Genomic DNA, 21,510 nt, shown 5'->3' with positions numbered 1-21,510 from the left:
AATCCATGAGACTCCTACAGCAGAAACAAGATGTTATTTCCTTCTGGTGTTCAAAACTGTCCGGCACTTCTTTGACCTCGTCCCGTTCTGTGTGTGGCACCAAATGATTTTGCATTTGAAAATAATGAAGTGCTGCAAAAGATGCAAAACCTCAGTGGGAAGCTGTGAGAACGTCCTGAACGACCTTTCAACACATGGACACAAAGCTCTTAATAAAGATACACGTAGATTTAATGTTGTCTCATCTTCTCGGCTCTACTGTCTTTTATCTGAATGGTTTTACATCCAATGAGAAGTGAGAAGCAGGGGCCACGCTGGAGAGGCCGAGGAGCTGCTGCTGCTGCTGCTGTTACATAACGTCTAGAGAGGACTAGTACGTCTCAGTAAGACTGGAACCAAAACACTGAATGTGCCCACAGATAACGACACAAGACGGAGCTTTAACCCCTTGAAGGTCCTCAGAAATAATCACGTTAAAGATCCTTACACACATAAATGTGTATGCATAAAAACAAGCCATAAAAATGTTAAAAATCTTTCTTTTTTTAAAATTTTTTTAAAATAGTTTTTTAGACCAGCATCAGCCCTAATCATACATATCAAATTTTAATTAGTTTTTAAAAAAATTAACCCTTAAATTGCCATGTTTTTGTCATGATGCGCATCATTTTATGGTCTAAAATACACAAAAAATACATGAAAAAAATTGAGAACTCTGAAAAATTCACCATCTTGCAAAATTATAAGCAATATGCATGAAAAACTGATAAAATATGCTAAAAATAAAAATCACAACACACTAGAAAGTGCTGAAGACCCTCAAAGGGTTAAAGGCCAACCAGTGTTGTTGTTTGGACCATTTCCTCCTAGAGTAGGTTGTGTGTATTTCATTATATGAGATGATGGATGCACCGGATATGATGTCTGTATATTAAAGATGCACCAATGATGACTTGGATGTTTGTCAATCTGCAAGCATTCTTGTGGCGTGGAGCAGGCGTGCAGGTGTGCAGGCGTGGCCTCTTCCTCGCTGAACCTGACACCGGCTCATACCTGAGGTCTGAAGTTATGATGTCGCTCGCACGCCGTCCTCACGTGAACTCCCCACAGACGACACCACACATGCGGCCGGCCCAACCAAAGGGGTTACACTTGTTCAACGGCAAAATAAATGAGACTCGAACGTTTCCTATAATCACAGAAGCACAACAATATGGCAAAAATGCTTGAACGTGAAATAAACAGCTTTTTTAAATTATATTTCTGACTCACGCTTCCTGTTTAGATCTGTTGTCTCTCCCACATCATCTAAACATGAAAACGACACGTGAAACACATTAGAAATGATGGATTTATTTGTTACTTTTTCCACTAACTCATGGTCGACTTTGAATATTATTTAGCATTTATGAGCAGTTAATAGAGCACAAACCAATTAATACACCTTCAATGACAGAAAATAATTCACTTTATTCTAGTTGTAAGCAGATATAAGAACATTTTAAAGTGTTTATTAATCTATTTGTCAACAATTCTAACTCTTGTGAAGCTTCTGTAACTGGATGTATAAACTGATAATGAATGACAGTATAATATAGTTTGGATAGAGGGTATTAGTGACAAATATTGTACATTGATAAACACTTAAAATGTCCATATATCCACCATTTATTCATTGTTCACATACCACTGATTAAAGGGATAGTTTGGATTGTTTGAAGAGGGGTTGTACTTGTTGCACAGTAACATTTAACATAACCCTTTCCAGCAGAGAACTGAAGCCGCTCTTTTCTCTTCACGCTCTTCAAAACTACCAGACTCCATTAACAAAACACTGATTTTAAATAGCAGAACACTTAAGTCGCTGGTCTACCACCACCTCGACTGGTTGGTTTATTTGTGTTATTGTGCCGCTTTGGTGTTTTAAATGTTTACTTCTGATCTGAACTAACGTTTTAGTTGATGAATTGAGGCAGCGGTTGCACAGCGAACTCCCATTTTCTGCTACATAAAAATTACTGCTTTTGTCAATGGAGTCTGGCTACTCCAAACTAGGGGCATAACACAGTGAGACTATGTAAGACGCTCACACAACCCCACACAAAATAATGCGAACTCTCCCTTTAATGTTAAACAAGGAGGTTGAAAGGTTACTGTACTTTTATTCTTGGTCATTTAGTGTTGGCCACTAAGTGTCTTGCTCGAGGGCACATCAACGGTGGGCAGGGAGGGAGGAGATAAATACTCAAGTTAAATAGATGTTTGCAGTATTTTAATACTGCACTGTGTTTCATGTCTGACATGCTAATTCAATACAAAACAAAATGATATAATAGTGCTAATTAACTGCCAGATAATTGGCAAGTCTATACAGCAAATGTCCCAGCGACAATTCTTTCCAACAAAGCTGCGTTAGTTTGGGGAAAAGATCAGTTTGCACATTTTCTCACGTTTCTCAAGTCTACTTTAAAACAAATAAGAGGTGTTCATATGTACATTGAAACAGCTGTTGCTCGCTGTGATCAGTCCTCCTGTTCACACGAAGAGATCCGATCCACTAATAAACGTTCAGTGGAAGCGATGGGAGACAAAATCCACAAGGAGCTTTGTGTGAAATGTATTTTAAAGTTTAACTGAAGCTGGAATAAAGCACAAAGGCAGCTGAGACAGTCAGAGCCGATCATTACGGGGGATTTAAGTCACTTTTAAAGGATCAGGAAAATAATACTGCTGTTTTTAAATGCCATTAACTTATAGTTACTGAAATGTGGTTCATATTAATGGGATCTTGTTGTTACTGTTAATCTCAATGAGACCCGGTTAAATAAAAGATAAATATAAGAGCCCTCAGACGTCTGAGTGACCGATTTTGAAATACACACAAGGAGAAATTCACAAATGTTCCTCTAACTAATCACAAACATGCACACACCACCATAGAAGAAGTAATGCTGCATCACACACACACATATATATCAGGATTATATGAGATTATAGTGTCAGAGGGAGCAATAAATATATAAGCAAACATAAACAAAACAGATATTTGATATTAAACATTTGATTTGTCTTAGTTAGCCTCATGTTAACCTTAAATAAAAGTTTGAAAAGTATGAACAAGACGAAGAACTGTTTCCAAGTCGCTCTCTTCAAATCTACCAGACTCCATTGACAAAAACAGTGATTTTAAATGGCAGAACATTGTAGCTGCTGGTCTACCACCACCTTGACTGGTTGGTTTATTTGTGTTATTGTGTGGCTTTGGTGTTTTAAATGTTTACTTCTGATCTGAACTAACGTTTTAGGTGATTCATTGATGCAACAGTTGCACAGCGAACTCCCATGTTCTGCTACATAACAATTGCTGCTTTTGTCAATGGAGTCTGGCTCCTCCGAACTTGAGGCATAACACAGTTACTGTGCATAAATACCTCATACAACCCCACTCAAAATAATGCAAACTATCCCTTTAATGTTTAGCATGGGGGCTGAAAGGTTACTGTACTTTAATTCTTTGTTATTTAGTGTTGGCCACTCAGGGTCTTGCTCGAGGGCACATCAACGGTGGGCAGAGAGGGATTTAAAAATAGATGTTTGCAGTATATTAATACTGCACTGTGGGTTTCATGCCATAGACGGAGCTTTGTACTAAAAAGAGGATCAAAAATCATCTGATTTGTCTAAGTTAGCATCATGTTGACCTTAAGTAGAAGTGTGAACAGGAGGACGGACAGTTTCCATGTACATACGGACATGTGACTTTCCTTTAAAGCTACTAATAATTCTCCCTTTGGTTGAGTTCACTGATAATAAGAAGCTGCATTCACTTTACATTAATGAGAACATTTTTGTGTTACTTTTAAAGCTCAATAGAAGAAGTGAAGTCCTCTAAATGCCACATTGATAAAAAAAAAAAAGCACATTGTGAGTTAGACTGATGTGAAACGGTCCCCCAAATGCAGCGTACGCGTCCTTTATTCCTCGCAACAAATCCTGGTGGGTCCAAGCTTCCCTTTCTGCTGGACACAGGACACTTCACAACATCGCTGGTTACTTATAGCATTAATATGTGTAAAAAGCTGATTACTGGTTTGATAAATATTTGAAGAGTCATGGCTCAAACGTCCAAAAAAAAAAAAAAAACCCAGAGAGGCTTTTAATTTGAAATGAGAGGATCCATATTCTCGGTGAGCCACGGCAGACACAAATATACCGAGCGTCCTGCTACGGGCCCGTGTTTCTGGAAAAGTTGATGCTCCCGGTGGGAAGGGCGGGGAAGGCAAACGGGTCGACAACACCGTTCAGGGGAACTTTGGGGATCTGTGGAGGGAAAATGTAGAAATTACTGTGATTGTTAAATCCTGATAATTAAAATCAGATTGCAGAAATCCCTCCTGACGACAGGAGGAGGAGAAATCTGGTCTGATCTGGTAATGTCACGTGTGCGGATGTGCACCGAACGTTTTATGTGTCCTGTGTTGTGCTGTAGCTACAGACAGCAGCTAAACGGAGAGTGGAAATGTTTTTTTTTGTACAGATTGAACAAACAACTTATAATGTGTTTACTAGCTAGGCTAGCTGTTTCCCCCTGTTTCCAGTCTTTATGCTAAGCTAGGCTAACCTGCTACAGCCTTATGTTTACACAGTAGGATATGAGACAAGTATTCAGAAAGAAAAAGTTACTCAAAATATCACACGCTTGCATGTTTCTGACAAAAACGCTCCATGGGAGTTGTAGTTGATTTCCTTCTCTGAGTGTTTTTGTACACAGACTTTTACTATTTTATCAGAGAAGCAGATATTTTCTAACACAGTGATGATTAAAGCTCCACAGTTTCAGGCAAATTCAACTCTTCAGCTATTATTGTTGTGCAGAAAATGAATTATGGTGCAGAAAATGAATGGAAAGTGGGAAATAACTCCTCTCACTTCATAAGGAGAGGCTCGTCAAAACAGGGCAAAGCACGCCTGAGGCCTGTATGTATAATGTGTTCTTTCTCCAAGACAAATTAGAACCATCTGGACAAATAGTTGGGAAGCACTCGTCCTAGTAATCCTGAAATCTGAGCCAATCAATGGTTTTCTCTTCCAAATGACCTTGAAATTACTTTAAATTAGTTTCTAATAGTCGTATTTTACCTGAGCTTCACTGTTCCAGCAGAAAAATGACGACTGCAGTGATCCGTTTTCAGGAGGATATTCTGATCCAGCTGTTCCCAGACCAGCGCCGTCGCCGTTCAGATGAACCAAACTGATGTTGCCCACGTCTGCACAGGCAGCCATGTGAACGTTGGGCTGCACCATCCCCTGGTTGATGCCCGGATGGGGCACAGCGAAGGGAGCGTTCGCGGCCGCCCCCGCAAAGTGTGCTGGTCCTCTGGAGGCCGCGGGTCCCAGGACAGGCCGGTTTTGTCTGGTAGGAACAGCGGCAGCGCTCGGTATGTGACCTTCTCTTTTTTCATACATGCAGCTGCTAGATAATCGCTGCATTTGCGGGTGGAATGACTGACCGGTCGAGTTCACGCCGCCGGGTGTGTGTGAGGAATGTGTCAGTGTGTGATGGTGAAAACTTTGCGGCAGCTGCTGTTGTCGCCACGCTGGAGGGCTGTGAAGCTGTGCCTGCGTGGGCTGCCACCCAGCGTGGTTTAGCCTGTATTGTACACTCTGGTCTGTTACCTCCAGGCCAGACTGATGGCTGCTGTGGATGTCGTTGATGTTGTGCAGCCAAGACGGTTGTGACACATCAGGCTGTGAACAAACGGCCTGGGAGGACTGTGCTGGAACCACCTGGCTGCCACAGTGGTGGTTGCTGCTGCCAGGAGGCCACAGTCTGGAGGCGTGTCCCTGCTGAGCGGTACGACACTGAGTGGGTGCCGCCTGGTGGGACGCAACTTGAGACGCCCCCTTTAATCCGGCCGAACAACCAACAGCGCCATGAACGTCTCCCAAGAGAGGCTGCTCTGTAAATCCAGACATCATGTCTGTCACTGGCGGCTCACTATTTGAAAACACAGACCCAGGATGCTGTCCTTGGATGGATAAACTGTTCCCAGAAACGCGATCCGAGCCCTGCACACACCCACCGGTCTCTCTCCTCAGAGCCTCCTCCACATACGAGAACACGTCGTTGGCCAGGATGTGATTTAGCTCCACGGGAGCTTCTTCCATCTCGTTATTCATCCTGAGGAGGGTGTTCTCCCAGTCCCTCAGCTCTGTCTCCTCAACTTCAAAACCCTCAATCCCTCCATCCCCAATATCCCCCAAAATCTGCTCCAACGAGTCAATAATGGCATCCGACGTGAGGTCCCCTGTGACAGAAGTCTTCTGTGAGGCCCGGACCTGACCCGGCACACTGAGCAGAGCGTGGCTGTCCAGGAAGGCTTGTTCCAAGGTGGGCTGGGGTTGTTCCAAATCAGCGTCCTCTATTTGGGTGAAGATTGGGAGCTGGGGGCCGGGTTTCTGCGGCTGGGTGTAAACAGAGTGGTCCTGACGGCGAAGGGACCCGAGGAGGGAGGCGGGGTCCAAAGGTGCCTCCGTCGTGGGCTCGGCGGTGCCGTGCGGATGGCAGCCAGAAGGACCAGGGATGGAGAAGCCGTCCAGAGAAACGTCGTACAGGACGCCTTCACCGGTGGCGAGGCCGAAAGGCAGCTGCTGTCTTCTCTGGTTCAAGTGTTCCTCTCCTTCTTCGTTTCTACAGACAAACACAACAAGTTAAGGTTATTGATAATATTAAAGATTCTAAAAAACACTGCTGAAGTCTCGTATTAGCACCAGAAACATCTGTGAACATAGTGTTGAACAGGACTGTAGATTTTGTCTCCCATCACTTCCACTGGGAGCACATTTGGAAGGGATCTCATAACAAGAGGACTTATTGCAATAAACAAAAACTGTTTAAAGGCTCATACAGACACATGGCTTGAAAAACGGTGACGTTGTCCTTTAACAGGATCCAGAGAGATTTTGTTGAGAAAATCCCTTTTGGAAATGATGCTTTGAGCTTAATGTTTTGGAATTTGGAACCTCAGATGGCAGCTACACAACGAAAGAGCTTGTTTGATCCACTGACAGGCTCAGAGTGTTATTCTAAGTGTGTGACAGCATCATGGAAAGGATCCCTACAGAGAGAGACCTGGAAGATCCTTTTGGTTTAACCACAAACAAAATGTTATATCGCTCTCTTCAAACCCACCAAACTCCATTGACAAAAACAGCAATTTTACCTCGCTGAGCGCGGAAGTCACTGGTCTACTGCTGCCTCAATCAGTTTACTTGTTTCTGTTATTGTGTGACTTTGGTGTTTTAAAGAGTTAGTTTGGATCCAACACAACAATACAAAGAAACGTACCGATCGAGGCAGCGGTGGACCAGCAGCTCTCATATTCTGCACATTAAATTACTGTTTTTGCTAATAGAGCCTGGTGGCTTTGAAGAGAGTGATATAATGGCGGTTTCTCCAAAGAATTATGTTGCAGCCACTGTAGCCCATTCAAGGCTGCTGGGTGAGGTGATATGAGTCATTTCGGCCAAATAGGAACCCCTGTTCAAAAATACAGACGCTACCCTTTGAGATAAGAAGCTGATGCTCACGTGAGGGCTTTCTGACGAGCGATAATGAAGTCTGGTTTCCCTCCTTTGAAGACTATCCTCGCAGTGGCCTGGACCCACAGCCAGTGTCCCGTTTTGGTCAGCAGCCTGAAGAACGTGAAGCCGCTGTCGCCAGTCTTGATCACTGAGGACAGAGCAGGTGGACAAAGACTGACGTGAGACTGATTCAAAGCTAAAAACCAAGTAGAAAGTGGACAAAACACACACTTGCACTCAGAAGGAGAAAGTTTATGATATTAAAATGTGTTTCATGCACGTGTCCAGGAGGATGACTCACTCTTGAGGTGGTTGTCAGCGCAGTACATCATGTCAGCAGCGTGGATGAACTGATAGCCCGAGCCTGTTGTGACCAACTCTATCTCTGAATATCCTAAAACCAGCTTCCCTCTGTAAAGATGAAACAGGAGAAAAACAGGCTCTTTTAGAAACTGATCTGCTTCCAACGTGTGAAAAAAAAAAAAAAGACATTTAGAGGAGCCAACCTGGTGTCTATGCCCACAGGAGCAAAGTCCATCCTGTGTTTGGTCTGGAAGATGAGGGTCTTGGTCCGGATCTCCATGACTGAAGGAGGCTGGAGAGGAGTGGCGATGGCAAACAGAGCCAGCTGAGGAGGAGCCGCCGTCCCATCAGCCCCCGTGTTTCCCTCCAGGTGCAGGTACTTCAGACGTCCGTTAAAGTTTAGAGGCTGCAGAGGAGGAGAATAAACTAACATATCAAGGGAGTCGGCAGGACGGTGATGGTGATGGTGATGGTGATGGTGATGGTGATGGTGATGTCGTCCATGACTTTGGATGGAAATAACTCCAAAGCTACTGGATGGATTCCTGTGAACGTTCGTGCATTCATGTTCCCCAGAGGACGAATCCTAATGACTGTGCTGACATTTACTCTGGCACCACCATGAGGGTGGCATTTCTGGTTTTTAATGGAATTGTCTCAACAATTATTGGATTGACTGCAGAAAACTGAAGCTTACTTACATTAGCTAATGACATTAGCATTTAGCTCAAAGTTCAGCTTCGCAGGACTGCTAGCATGGCTGCAGACTGTTAGTTTAACAAATGCTTTATTAATGGTACCATGAATCCAGATGTGTTGTCCAGGAGGCAGCAGAGGCGGCAGCAGAAGCTTCTTTCCAGGAAGGAGGAGTTCTCTGGAGGGATGTACTGAGGCAACAAGCTGGCAGAGCTGCTCGAACATTTACTGCTAGACTGCCCATCTGCAAATAAACAACATTAATCTCAAACTGGTGTGTTTGTAGGCCACCATATCAGCATCTGATATTCTGAAGAGGACATCTCCTGTATCTGTATAAATGCTGCATCTTTCTGTGCATGAATGGTACAGAAAAGACATTATTGTGCAAACAAACAGACAAGCGACTGTTTGTTTGCCTTGTTCTGCCAGGTAAAATTACTGCTTTTGTCAATGGAGTCTGGTGTGTTTGAAGAGAGCGACATAACGACTGTTTCTGGTTAAACCAAAAGGATCTTAGAAGAGGATCCCTACAGAGATAAACACGCAAGATCCTTTTTGTTTAACCACCGTTATAGCACTTGGTTCAAAGCCACCAGACTCCATTGACAAAAACAGTACTTTTACATTGCAGAACAGGCTGGTCTAACGCTGCCTCGATAGGTTACTTCGTTTGTGCTATTGTGTGTCTTTGATGGTTTAAAGGGTTAGTTCAGATTCAAATGTTGGTGTTTTTAAGGGTTAGTTTAGATCTGAACTAACCATTTAAAACATCACAGTCACACAGAGGCTCGTGGTCTGCCAGGTAAAATTACTGTTTTTGTCAATAGAGTCTGGTGTGTTTGAAGAGAGCGACATAACGGCTGTTTCTGGTTAAATCTTCCAGGTCTCTCTCTGTAGGGATCCTTTCCATAGTGCTGTCAGACACTTAGCCTAAACCTAAACCTAATCTGAGCCTGTCAGTGGCTAAAACAAGCACTTTTAATGGACCTACTTTGACCAGATGCAGTTGCCCTGGAGAATTACATTGCAGCTTGTTTCTTGGCTGCTGGCTGAAGTGATCTACTGAATTGTGTACCTACCTACCCAAAAATATGTAAAAATAGGGTCTAGGTTTAAAATTATTAAATTAGCCTTTAACCAACTGAGGTGAAAGCATTTAAAATAAATTCTTACGTCACAAAACAGGTGTTAATGAAGCCAAAGCTTTAAATATCCAAAAGATTATATGTGATTCTGTGTGTCAGGTTTCACTGAACACCATGAGTCCTGGTTTTATTAGTTTTATAGCCTCTTTGCTGATAGTGAGCTTACTATCAAGTAAGTTCCCTTTCTGGAGGTCGAGTGTTACGAGCCAAAACGTCAGGGAACCACAAGTTTAGAGATAACAGTTGAATAAAATATATTCATACCTGCTCTCGTGTCTGAGTCGGTCTCGCTGGGGTTGAGGGCGAAGTGGAGCTGACATTTGAACATCTTTCTGTCGTCGACGTGAATGAGGTCATAAACACTCTGGTGGACCACGTCGGACTGATGACACACAGGAAGGCAGGGAGATCAGGTTTTATGTAATTACGTTACTTTATACTTTAGAGGGGAGATCATACTTTATACTCCACTGCAATTATTTACCAGCTGTAGTTCCTGCTCAACACCTCCTCCAACACTGCTACAAAGAAAGATACTTACACTGTTTGGTGTCTCAGTTTTACCTGATAGAAGCCCAGGAAGTCCTGGATGGTCGGGGACGTGTAGAAGATCGTGCCATCAGCCGTCACAACCAACACAAAACCATTTAAAGCCTGCAGAGGTAAAGGAAGCAGAAAATGACGCACGTGCATGCTGACAAAAACACGCTTGTGCACGCATGCAGGTTTTGTGGCTGTACCTGGAGGAGGAGTTCTCCCTCCGAGAAGCCGACTCCATCCAAGGACACAGACTGTCCATTTCTGCCGTTTGCAGAGATGAGAGGAGCTAAACTCTTCTGGAGCGCTGCTGTAACATACAAACACAAACAACTTGGTCAAAAAAGCAACTCGAAGTATTGATTTTTAATGTCCTGAAGCTGCCAAAAGGGAAAAAAGAAGCTCACTGAGCCAGTAAAAGGGACAGTTCGGATTTCTGAGGTTGTAATATGAGGTAATTATCCAAAATCAGTAGATGGTGGTCAGCATGCACCCAATTTGGAGAAGCAGGCAGGAATCCCTGCACGGACTCTAAGCGATGTACTGCTGCAGACGGTAGGACAATGTATATTAACGTATATATTCAGCACTTTACTTTGTCATCAGACAGACTTTTCCAATAGAACGTCGAGCTCTCCTCAAAACCACCAGACTCCATTGAAAAAAACAATAATTTTGCCCCACAAAACACGGGAGCTCACTGAGCTACCACTGCCCTGATCGATCAATTTGTTTGCATTATCCAGTGACTTTGGTGTTTAAAAATCGTTAGTTTGTATCCGAATTATTATGTAATTTTGGTGACCGAGGCAGCGGTAGACCAGCACCTCCTGTGTTCTGCAAGGTAAAATGACTATTTTTGTCAGTGGAGTCTGGTGGCTTAGAAAAGAGTGAAGACAAAGAGAGATCAGCTTCAGTTGACATTATCTGATCTGATCTGTGATATTAAAGATACAATAATCATGCTCTGTTTAGCATGATGCTGTGATATTGTCACTCCAAGCACAGACACACAGACTGCTGTTTGCTGCTATTAAATACACTTTACATTTTCCCACTCCTCCATAAACGTTTGAACAAATGGTGTTTACATTCATTTGCATACAGAGCAAGAGGGAAGTGAGATCCCATCACAAGTGGGCACTCTAGATGCATGTTAATGGCAGGTATGAACGGGGCCAAAGGTGCAACGCTATTGGGTGTCCAGTGTGTTTCTACAACACTCGCTGCATGTGTCTGTGCTTCACCCCTGTTAATGTTTCACTGGTTTATTTGTGGAGCAGAAAAAGTATGAGTGGAGCCCTGCAGGCCCCTGAGCAGGACGTGAACTTTCACATGTTCACATCTGCACTGATGCAGATTTCACCCAAAGTTAGCAGCAAATGAAGCTCACTAATATAAGCATGAAATATGATATTTGCAAAAAAAAAAAACGCTGTCCAGGGAATCTTGTTGAACACAAGTCAGTTTTATTGTATTCAAACAGGATATAATAACATTTTCCTTTGTGTTACAAAGAAGTGATAATCTTGTGTAATCTAATCTGGGATCGCTGGCGTTCAGTCAGCTAAGCAATACCTCCTTTTCCTTTCCTTACAGTAATGACTCCATGGCACGCTAACAAACTCGCCTACCCTCCCCCTCGCTCTCCCATCACACCCCCCCAACCCTTTTTAAAACAAACCCACTGGGTCTGCCTTTCGTTACCCGCCCCCCCACGCACACACAAACCCAGGAATTTGCCCTGTCATCTCGGTCAAGAGCAGCTTTCTTCAAACTGGAGAGTTTGTTACAACAACACGAGCTCAGAGGATCTTCGAGTGTTTAACTCAAGAGCGGCCGCGGAAAAATGGACACGCTGTGTGAAAAAAAGCAAAAACGAAAACTGGAAAGTTTTACCGACACTTGTTTCATGAATGTGGATCTGTAACTTGGCCTCCCCTCCTCCCTTCACTTCCATCCTTTCCTGCCTCCCTTCCTCTTCCTCTCCTCTCCTCTCTTCTGCCCCACGGTCTTCCTCCTCTGCTCGCTTCAGGGAAGAAGGGTTCGCACGCAGAGTCAGAACGCCTCCCCAGTGCCAAAAACTCGTCGTCGCACCTCTGAATTTTCGTAACTAGGTTCACTTCCAGATGGAAGCGCTGGAGGAGGAACAGGTTCGCCTCTCAAACCTCTTTATGGTCCTTGATGGAGGGACCACAGGCTGCTCTGATGGTAGATTCATTCTGAACAGTTTGATCAATAAAAGGCCGATCAGATGACGCAAAACAGCTCAGTTTGATTGTCGGGCTCTGCACAATGTAGCACTGAGGATGACAACAACAAGGCAGATGTTGCGTCCTGGTGGAGAAGATAAGTGGAGCCATGGTGGGCCAAGGTTTTTAGCCTTGGAGGCTACTGCTAGCATCTGTTAGCATCTGTCGTGTCTACACAGCGTCTACCATGACTTAACTGCAAACTTAACCAGGTCCAGAGGAGGTTATGGTCAGAGTTTCCGCTTAGATAGGCTGTAAAAATGCTGATCAGTGTTTCCCGTAGCTCAAGACGGCGTCTTCAAATGTCGTGTTTCAACCACAACCTAAATATATTCAGTCTACTGTCACAGAGGAGTAAAGAAACTAGAAAATAATCACATTTAAGAAGCCGAGCTCAGACAATTCTGGCTTTTTTTTTTATTAACAAATCATCCAAATAGTTGGTGATTAATTTGATAGTTGTAACTAATTGATTAATGGTTGCTCTACTGTGTTACAGGTACAATCCTGGCCTCTGACATGTCCTTTAGTAGTAGTAAGTATGAAGTGGCATGAAAATCCATCAAATATGTACTTAAGTAGAGTACTTGAGGAAAAGTATTCCTACTACTGAACACTCGCTGTCATTACATCTGTTATGATCAAACCAGAAGGAAATGATCATAAAAAATGAAATTACGGAAACCACGCAGCATTTCTGCTTCCTTAAAGCATTTGATATTTGTCCGGATTAATCAGGAGGTTCCTGTAAAAGGCCTCAGCGTCTCATCCCTGGCCTGTTTGTGACTCAGCAGAGCGGACGCAGATTTATCTCGCCGGAAAATGAAGCCGGCGGCCGAGTTAATGACTTCGCCGACCTCGCCGCAACCTCGCTCACCCCTTGTTATCGACAAACACAGGAAGCAGACGTGAACAAACCAGCTCTCCAGACAGCAGCGGCCCAAACAAGACACCGCCTCCCTCCCTCCCTCCCCCGAGTCCCCCCTGCGGTGTCAGACTTCCTGAGCAGTTCAGACTCTGTTGCTACGGAGACTAGGGTTCACCATGGTAACCTTCACTCCCGGTGATGGCGGCAGCATCACCTGGGACTCATTCAGAGTCCACTGAAGGAAACAAGCCTGTGCTCGGATGTGTGTGTCCCTCTAGCAACCACACACACTTCAGTTTTCTTTACAGACGTTAATTTTCTCCTAATTTAGTTTGTAGTTTTTGTTTCCTTCATAACTCTCATAGTTTATTTTGTATTCCTGGTGGACGATACAGACGCCCTGAAGCTCGTTGCCCTGCTGTTTCAGTGCACTGACTCTGATCTCGTGTCAAATGAAGAAAACCATATGACGGACGACGCCTGAAGCTTCAAATGTCTCCGCCGCCGCAGAAAGAGCTTCATTCAGTGTGAAAAGTTACCAGCTGATGCATGTGGCAGGCGCATTAGTGGGATAAGAAGAGAGGAGAATATTACAGAAATGTGCCAACACAAACAGATACCAAGTAATGATGAAAAAGTGGCTCATTTAAAGCATCATTTCTGTGTTTTTACAGCTGTAAGATCCTTTTGGTTTAACCACAAACAGGCGTTATATCGCTGTCTTCTAACACACCAGACTCCATTCACAAAAACAGTCATTTTAACTCGTAGAGCGCAGGAGTTGTTGGTCTACTGCTGCCTCCATCGGTTAGTTTGTTTGTGTTGTTGCATGTCAAAAAAATATTAGATTGGAACCGAACTAAACCTTTAAAACGCCAAAGTCAAGTAATTACACAAACAAACTAAACTGATCAAGGCAGCGGTAGTTTAGAGAACATCTGGGTTTTTTGGGTTTTTTTTGTTTTGGTGATTTGTTAAAATATTTAAACTGATTTAAAACTAGTTGTCCTGTTTTTTTCTTCTGTTGTTTGCTCTTTTTCCCCCTTTTATTTTTAAAGCCTTCACACACTGTACGCTCCCTTTGTGTCCTGTTTAGTTTCTCTTTAGCTGAACTTCAGAGGTCAGAGCTCAGAACCGAACACTCAGCCATGTTGTCCTACACGGCACAATTAAGAGTGAGATAGGGCAGATAACACCCTTCATGGGCCACTGGATTACAAGTGAACACACACACACACACACAAAAGCCTCTGTCTTTCACGACCAAAATGTGGGTCAAGCAGATTTAGTATCGCCTCTTTATTTCAAGCCCCAAAGGAGGGAAAAGACGTCCGTTACTTCTGGCAGGTAGATAAGAAATAATGGAAACTGGAGCAAAATCGAGCAACTAAGGAGCTCAAATGACTGCTGATGTTTGAACAACAGCTCGATTGGTTAATAAAAAATGATTAGAGAGCACTTACAAACCTGTTGTTAGTTTAATTTGGTCTGCCTGCAAATACAAATCTCATACTAATCATAGTTCTGTCTCTGTTTAGTCGTGGTTATTATGATAAAAGTGTTACAGACAATTTCCAGTGTAAACTGAGGTCAAATACTAGTTTTCCTCCACCCCCACTTCACAGTTTAAGTTTGTTTAACTTACTAAAAGCCCTTGATAACAGGAGTAGGTTAGGTATAATATAGTTTTTGTGAATTCACAACTTTCCTAGTGAGTTTGACACTTAAAGGAGGACTGTTTTTGCCACTGACAGGCTCAGACTGCTTTACCCACACTGTTTGATGTCTGACAACATTATGGAAAAGATCCCTACAGAGACAGACCTGTAAGATCCTTTTGGTTTAATCAGAGACAGCTATTACATCAGGCTCCTCAAAAGCACCAGACTCCACTGACAAAAACAATAATTTTACTTAAGAGAACATGAGACTGTGTGACTGCGGTGTTTTGAACCGTTAGTTCAGATCCAAACTAACCCTTTAAAACACTGAAGTTTGAATCTGAACAGACCCTTTAAAACACCACAGTCACACAATAACACAAACAAACTAGACTATCAAGGCAGCCTCTTCTGCAGGGTAAAATTACCGTTTTTGTCAATGGAGTCTGGTGGCTTTGAAATGAGCACCATAACGTCTGTTTCTGTTAAACCAAAAGGATTCTCTCTGTAGGGATCCTTTCCATGATGCTGTCAGACACGTAGAATAACAATCAAGTCATCAAGTGGATCGATTATGAAACCTTTTGTACCGATCAGTGATTTACCAAAACATGTACAAACAGGGCGCAGGTTTAAACCCACTGGAGCTCTGCTTTAAACATCTTTCTGCCTGAGTCACAGGTGACGTTAAAGTCATAGAGGTGCTTGACGACAGCTTGTGTGTGATGTTGGGTTGGACGAACATCAAAGCTGAGATCAGATAACGTGTTCGCAGTACGACGTAGGACGGCACGGGGCAGAACAAGATGATGTAGATACGGCCTTCATCTGATGGGCCTTTAAAATGGAGCGACTTCATACTGCATTTCCCTTCATTTGTTGTAAACCTTGTGGTGAGCTAAATATCTAGAATTAAAACATCCTCGTATTTTGGACAACATCCATCTCTGGTCAGATTCTAATTTGTATCCTGGGTTATATAATAAGAGGGTTGTTCAAACTCCTCCATTCACAAAACCTCCCATCTGCGCAGCCTTGACGAGAGCCCTCATGTCGTGCCACCGAGCTCCGCAGCCTCTTACCTCCTCCCTCTTCATCCCCCCTCCGCTCCATCAGCAGCAGCGATGGGCCGGCTGATAGCAGCGCCACAGAGGCACAAAACAGAGGAAAGAGGAGAGGCCTGCTGGACGCCGCTGCTCTCTGGTGAAAGATCTGTGGCCACAATGGCACTGGGCACCAACAATTTTGTTCAAATCAGCTCTATATTTAGGCGGGTTGTAAACAACAGATGGTGCAGGCATCGTGTATAATGTATAATTTTGCAGAGCTGGGGGAGATTTGCGAATGAAGGACTACAAATCTGTTACAAGCTTTGGGTGTGGAGGTTGAAAGATGAAGGTGATTACCAGGCAGGATGATGGAATATGCAATTGAGTTGCATTGTGGGAAATGTAGGAGCCAGTGTTTTTGTAGCTTGAGGGAGCAGAAATCAGGATCTCTCTGCCTTCGCTGTCTTTGCTGAGACTTTGCTAAACACTGACACAAATGACTTCAACATGTAAACATTCAAAGCCTGATGTAAACATGTGATGCAACTTTAATTGAGAGGAACTAGATAAGCTTGTGTAGTATGGCAGCATAGTAGAGGAGTACTCTTACATATTTTGGGTTTGAAAAGACTGGTAGGAGCAAAAACATTTGGAACTGATCCAGTAGATCACATCAGCCAGCAGCTACAGACGAGCAGTGAATGAGCTTTAACAGCAGGATCGTAGCGCTGTTCAACCCTACCAGACTCCATTGACAAAAACTATTTTATTTGATTATTTATCTTGCTGGATCCAATCTAAACCTTTAAAACACCAAATTTACACAACAGCATAAACAGGTGATCCAGGCAGAAGTAGACAAGCAGCTACCATGTTAAATTACTACTTTTGTCTATGGAGTCTGGTGGTTTTAATTAGCATAATACAACGTCTGCTTGTGGTTCAACCAAAAGGATCTTCCAGGTCTCTCTCTGTAGGGATCCTTTCCATAATGCTGTCACACACTTAGAATAACAATCTGAGCCTGTCAGTGGATCAAACAAGCTCTTTTAATGGACCTACTTTGCCATGAAGGATTACATTATAGCCTCTGTAGGTCATTAGCCACCATCTCTAGTATTAAATATCTATTTAACCTCTTTTTTTGATGCATAAATTGAAAGAACTGGCAGGTTTACATTTGACTGTGATTGTACCTTAAATGATTACATGTGACAAAGAAGCCTGATTGATTGTTTGTGATAATACTTGTCAGTTTCGCTGTTATTACCAGATTTAGCTTTATGGTTTATGCACGCAAGAACACTGGAATTGGCCTTTAAGATGATAATGTAAAGCAGCATATGTGATTAAAAGAAAGAAAAATGCTTTAAATATTGCTCTGTCCATCACTAAAGTAACATTATTTAAAAAAAAAGGATGACTCCATTCATTCAGTGTCACACTTTGAGACCAGGACAATGTACTGAAGGTGCAGGCAGCCAACTGGCACCTTTGACGAGGTGCGTATTTGATCAGCGTCAGAATAAAGACCCACTGTTCCTGCCTGACTGTCTCATGTTCCTCCAACTAGACTCCATCTGCCCCGCAGCACACTCTCCTGTTTCCCTCCCAGCGGGCCCACTATTCATTATTCACAGCGTCAGGTTGCCTCTCTGACACCCCAAACATTCAGAGCTCAGCCACAAAAATGTCTGGAGCGGCACATTTGCACACCTCTCACTTTCAATATTTCACTTTCGTGCAACCTTTTCTGCGTAACCTCGTCTCTCAGTTACCAGAGAGCCACGAGGTAGAAGTCACTGACCGTGGAAGTATCGCTTAACCTTGAGGTATCCCACGCTGAGCCGCAGCACAGACAGCTTGTCCAGGCGACCTCTGACCTCCTCGGAGAACGGCAGCAGCCCGGTCAGGCGGTCCAGCTCCCCGTTCAGGCGGTCCCGGTGGCGTTTGGACGGATTGGTCTTCACGGGTGGAGGCTTGGGACTGAAACGCCACACAAGACGAGGACGTTTTCAGCTTGCTAAAACATGTCTCACACAAACACGGTGGAATTTCCACACAGAATTAAAAGTGGGAGTTTTTGGGTGCGAGATTTTTTCATATCCTGTAACAAGCCGGGACGTAGGAGACGCTTCTGTCATACTGACACTCTGACTCTTCCTGTTCACGACAACAATGCGTCTGTTGAATTTCTAAGAGACAAATGTCAGTCGCTGCCCAAATAAACTCTGAACCACATCAAACAAAGCTTCAACTTCCTGGCTTTTAAGAGCCAGCAGAGGTTGAATGTGTGGTTCATACTTTTATTATTACAAGACTGGAAAACACACACAGAAAGAAATGCTGTCTGATATGTTGGTTTGCACATTCACCCTCTAAACTCCTCACATAACTATATTTTAAATACAGTTTGAGGCCCAAAGATAGAAATGTGTATCTACATCCTTTCTCTGTCTCTCGTTAATCATCCTTCGACCCCTTTAGAGGGACCAGACCACTTGGTTGAGAACCATTAATGTCCCACAGAGTCAGGAGACGTTTAACTGCAGAACGCTGCACATTATTCAGCTTCGTACTGCAGAAATAAACAATCTGACACTAAATACCGAATTAAAAATGAGTTCATTGTTTTAAAAATGATCAGAAATAACAGACGGTAAAATGTTGTAATTGACCAGAATCAACAAAGCTGTGCAATAAATAAGTGTTAATGTACAACGAGCCTGTTGGGTTTCAATACTGAACACAGCTCACTGTACATTATCCACCTAAATACACAACTTGGTACAAAAGAAACAACTGAAGAAACAATATACTGACTTTAAAATGGTTTTATTAATTATTAACTATTAATTCTATTGATTTAAAACAGGTTAATTGCTTCTGCTATCAGAACAGAACAATGCTGCATACAGACTTCTATTCTGGAGTGGGACCAGCTGTAATGTGACCCAACCTCCCCACAGGGATCAATTAGGTATTATTGATGATTGTGACAGTGCAGCTGAGGCTGATGGGAAGGCCGTCACTTTTGATTCTGGACAGAGTGAATTGTGACTTGATGCTGGAGGATCACCAGAGTTAATAAGATTCAAGGGATTCTTGAAGGGAATTCAAACGTGATTGCGAAACTTCACGTCAATCAAATAGTTGTTGAGGCATTTGAGTCAAAACCACAAATGTGAACCTCATGGCCGCACTAGAGGAGAAGCCAAAATGATCACTAACGACTGCAGGATTCATTGTTTGGAGATCATGAAAGTCTGTAAAAGGTTTCATGACAATCCATCCGACGGTTGCTGAGACATTTCAGTGTGGGCCGAAGACTCAACACACCAACGCTGATCAAATCACCCGAAACGTAACGAGTTTCATCATAAATTTGAGACAGCGTGCGTCTGTTGATCTTCCACATGGCCTCTGCTATTATTACCACAAACTACAACAGCGTAATTCCTCTGCAGCATGTCAGGACGTGCAGCAGCCCTCCCTGAAATAAACACAGAGATCTGAGAGAAGAGATGCAGGAGAACAAAGCAGGCGGGCAGGAATGAGGGGACGAAACAGGGTGAGAGGGTGCAAGAATCAGGAGGAAAAATGCAGAGTTCAGAGCGAAAAGTCGATAAATGCATCGTCTGGAATTACGCTGCTGATGGATAATATGGTAACAACAGTCTCTGGTGCTCACAAGTGCAGCTAAAGTCAGTATTAGGGGGCAAAACCAGCAACACGCCCGAGGGAGTAAGTAAATAAAGCCAGTGTGTCCGTAACAAATCATTTTTATCCTGTGGACACCACATGAAGTTCAGTTTACTCCCATTTTCTGCTATTTTACACTTCTAATGCGCTTTGATCATTAAACAGCTGTGAGATGAATGCAGTGGAGTAAGAAGTACAATATTTAAAATACGACACAATAAAAGTGCCCAGTGGTGCAATGAAAGTCACTACATTCATCTCTTTTAAGCTAGAGAGACCAAATAAGTTTTAAAATGAGTAGAACCACCATCTCTATCACTGGATCCTCATTCAGGCCTCTTGTGTTCGTCTATTTGTTAAAACATCTACCTTTTATTAAAGCCATAGTTTCAAACAGTGCTGCACAAAGAGTTTGCATCATATATCTCTATGTATATATGTATATGTATATGTATATATCTCTATATGGTTTTAAGGTTAAGAGATTTTTGCATTTTGTTTGACATAAAATACATCAGTTAATAATAAAACTCTTGAGTTTCGAAGGTTTTATGTGTGTTTAAAAAGGTGGTTGCTAACGAGTGGCTAAATATCAGGGACGTCATGTTTACACTCACAGAAGTGGAAACTGTCCAAACTCAAACCTTCTCAGTTGTTTATTTATCAATTTACAATATTTTCCAATCATAGTTTTTTTTCAGATTGTGGTGCAGCTTAGTGGCGGTGACCTTGAACTCATCCGACCGCGCTGCAGTCGTTTATTGCTGTTAGCCATCGTTAACTTTTTACTTCTGGTGGTGTGCACTTGTGAGGATTATCTTGCTGAAAAATAAAGTTTTGTTTAAAGCTTATTTTCTGCACTAATCAAAAATCTAAATTAAAAAAAAAAAAAAAAACTCCATTAGCTTTTTGCAATGCTAACGTCCAGGTTAGCCTACAAAGGTGCGTCCCCCCTGCAGCCCTCTGTAACAACTCATTATGAACACAAGGTTTTATATAAAGGTTGTTACACTAGCTACCAGCTAGCAAGTGTAACGTAGACTAAAATTAAAGCTATTTCCCTCCTCTTGGAATTGCCTACAAACTTTTACGACAGCAACATGAAAAATTACTCTGCGTCATAAAATTGCAAAAAAAAAATAAAAAATTTCCTCCCATCTTTGTCTTATAGAAATGACCCTGACAAAATGTTTGGCGTCCACATGATGAAACAGCGCCCTCTAGATGGTTGATGATGGGCGCCAAGCCAACCCACTCTCCCCTATTTCTGAGCTTTGGTGCTGAAACTTCCTCCTCTTCCTCAGCCACCTTCACCTGCCCAACTCACCTTATCTGCTCCTGACGTCATCACCTTTGCGTGACATTTGCTGCCTGCCCACCTGTCCGGAAGTCATTGACCACACCAGTGAAAACAAAACTTGAAAACAACCTGACTCTTGTCCTGTCCTAAGGGCTGTCAGTGCTGTTATTTTTTAATAAATAAATAGAAATAATAAGCACAGTGACCTACAATAACCCCCGTTCAGGCCTGCTGGGTTACATTAGTGCAGAGGCAGTTTCATACCCCGCAGTGACATTTAAAGAAATATAAATAAAACGATTTAAACTTTAAATTCTACCTTTTCTGAAGGGGCTTCTTCCTCCTCTTCACCGCGTATAATCCACCATTTCCAGGCATGCTGGCGCTCAGGTTTCAGCCAACTTTTCCTC

The 21,510-nt window shown here is 42.9% G+C and overlaps 1 protein-coding gene and 1 long non-coding RNA gene across 2 annotated transcripts; both read right to left on the bottom strand.

Annotated features, from left to right (window-relative positions):
- Positions 1-1,162: 1,162 nt before the first annotated feature.
- Positions 1,163-2,186, bottom strand: LOC139218677 (uncharacterized). Its single transcript, XR_011585683.1, has 3 exons — positions 2,160-2,186; positions 1,273-1,308; positions 1,163-1,189 (listed from the first exon to the last, which is right to left on the bottom strand). It is a non-coding gene; the product is annotated as an uncharacterized lncRNA (long non-coding RNA).
- A 3,363-nt stretch (positions 2,187-5,549) lies between these two features.
- On the bottom strand, positions 5,550-21,478 carry LOC139219254 (aryl hydrocarbon receptor-like). Its single transcript, XM_070851063.1, has 11 exons — positions 21,420-21,478; positions 17,906-18,084; positions 10,472-10,578; positions 10,296-10,385; positions 9,996-10,113; positions 8,688-8,827; positions 8,091-8,293; positions 7,886-7,995; positions 7,591-7,732; positions 5,690-6,691; positions 5,550-5,619 (listed from the first exon to the last, which is right to left on the bottom strand). Exons 1-11 carry the CDS (start codon positions 21,476-21,478, stop codon positions 5,550-5,552), a joined length of 2,220 nt encoding a protein of 739 aa, XP_070707164.1.
- Positions 21,479-21,510: the final 32 nt, after the last annotated feature.

The sequence above is a fragment of the Pempheris klunzingeri genome, chromosome 19 (assembly GCF_042242105.1).
Source record: "Pempheris klunzingeri isolate RE-2024b chromosome 19, fPemKlu1.hap1, whole genome shotgun sequence".
Lineage (NCBI taxonomy): Eukaryota > Metazoa > Chordata > Actinopteri > Acropomatiformes > Pempheridae > Pempheris > Pempheris klunzingeri.
Note: the sequence above shows the minus strand (reverse complement) of the source record. Positions and strands in the feature narration are given on the sequence as shown.

What these genes read in the sequence shown, in the direction of transcription:
- LOC139219254 (XM_070851063.1), bottom strand. Translation starts at nt 21,478, where the DNA reads ATGCCTGGAAATGGTGGATTATACGCGGTGAAGAGGAGGAAGAAGCCC. An exon ending in AAGAAGCCCCTTCAGAAAAG is followed by an intron (nt 18,085 to 21,419) that starts GTAGAATTTAAA and finishes GTGGCGTTTCAG; the next exon opens with TCCCAAGCCTCCACCCGTGA. An exon ending in GGTTAAGCGATACTTCCACG is followed by an intron (nt 10,579 to 17,905) that starts GTCAGTGACTTC and finishes TGTATGTTACAG; the next exon opens with CAGCGCTCCAGAAGAGTTTA.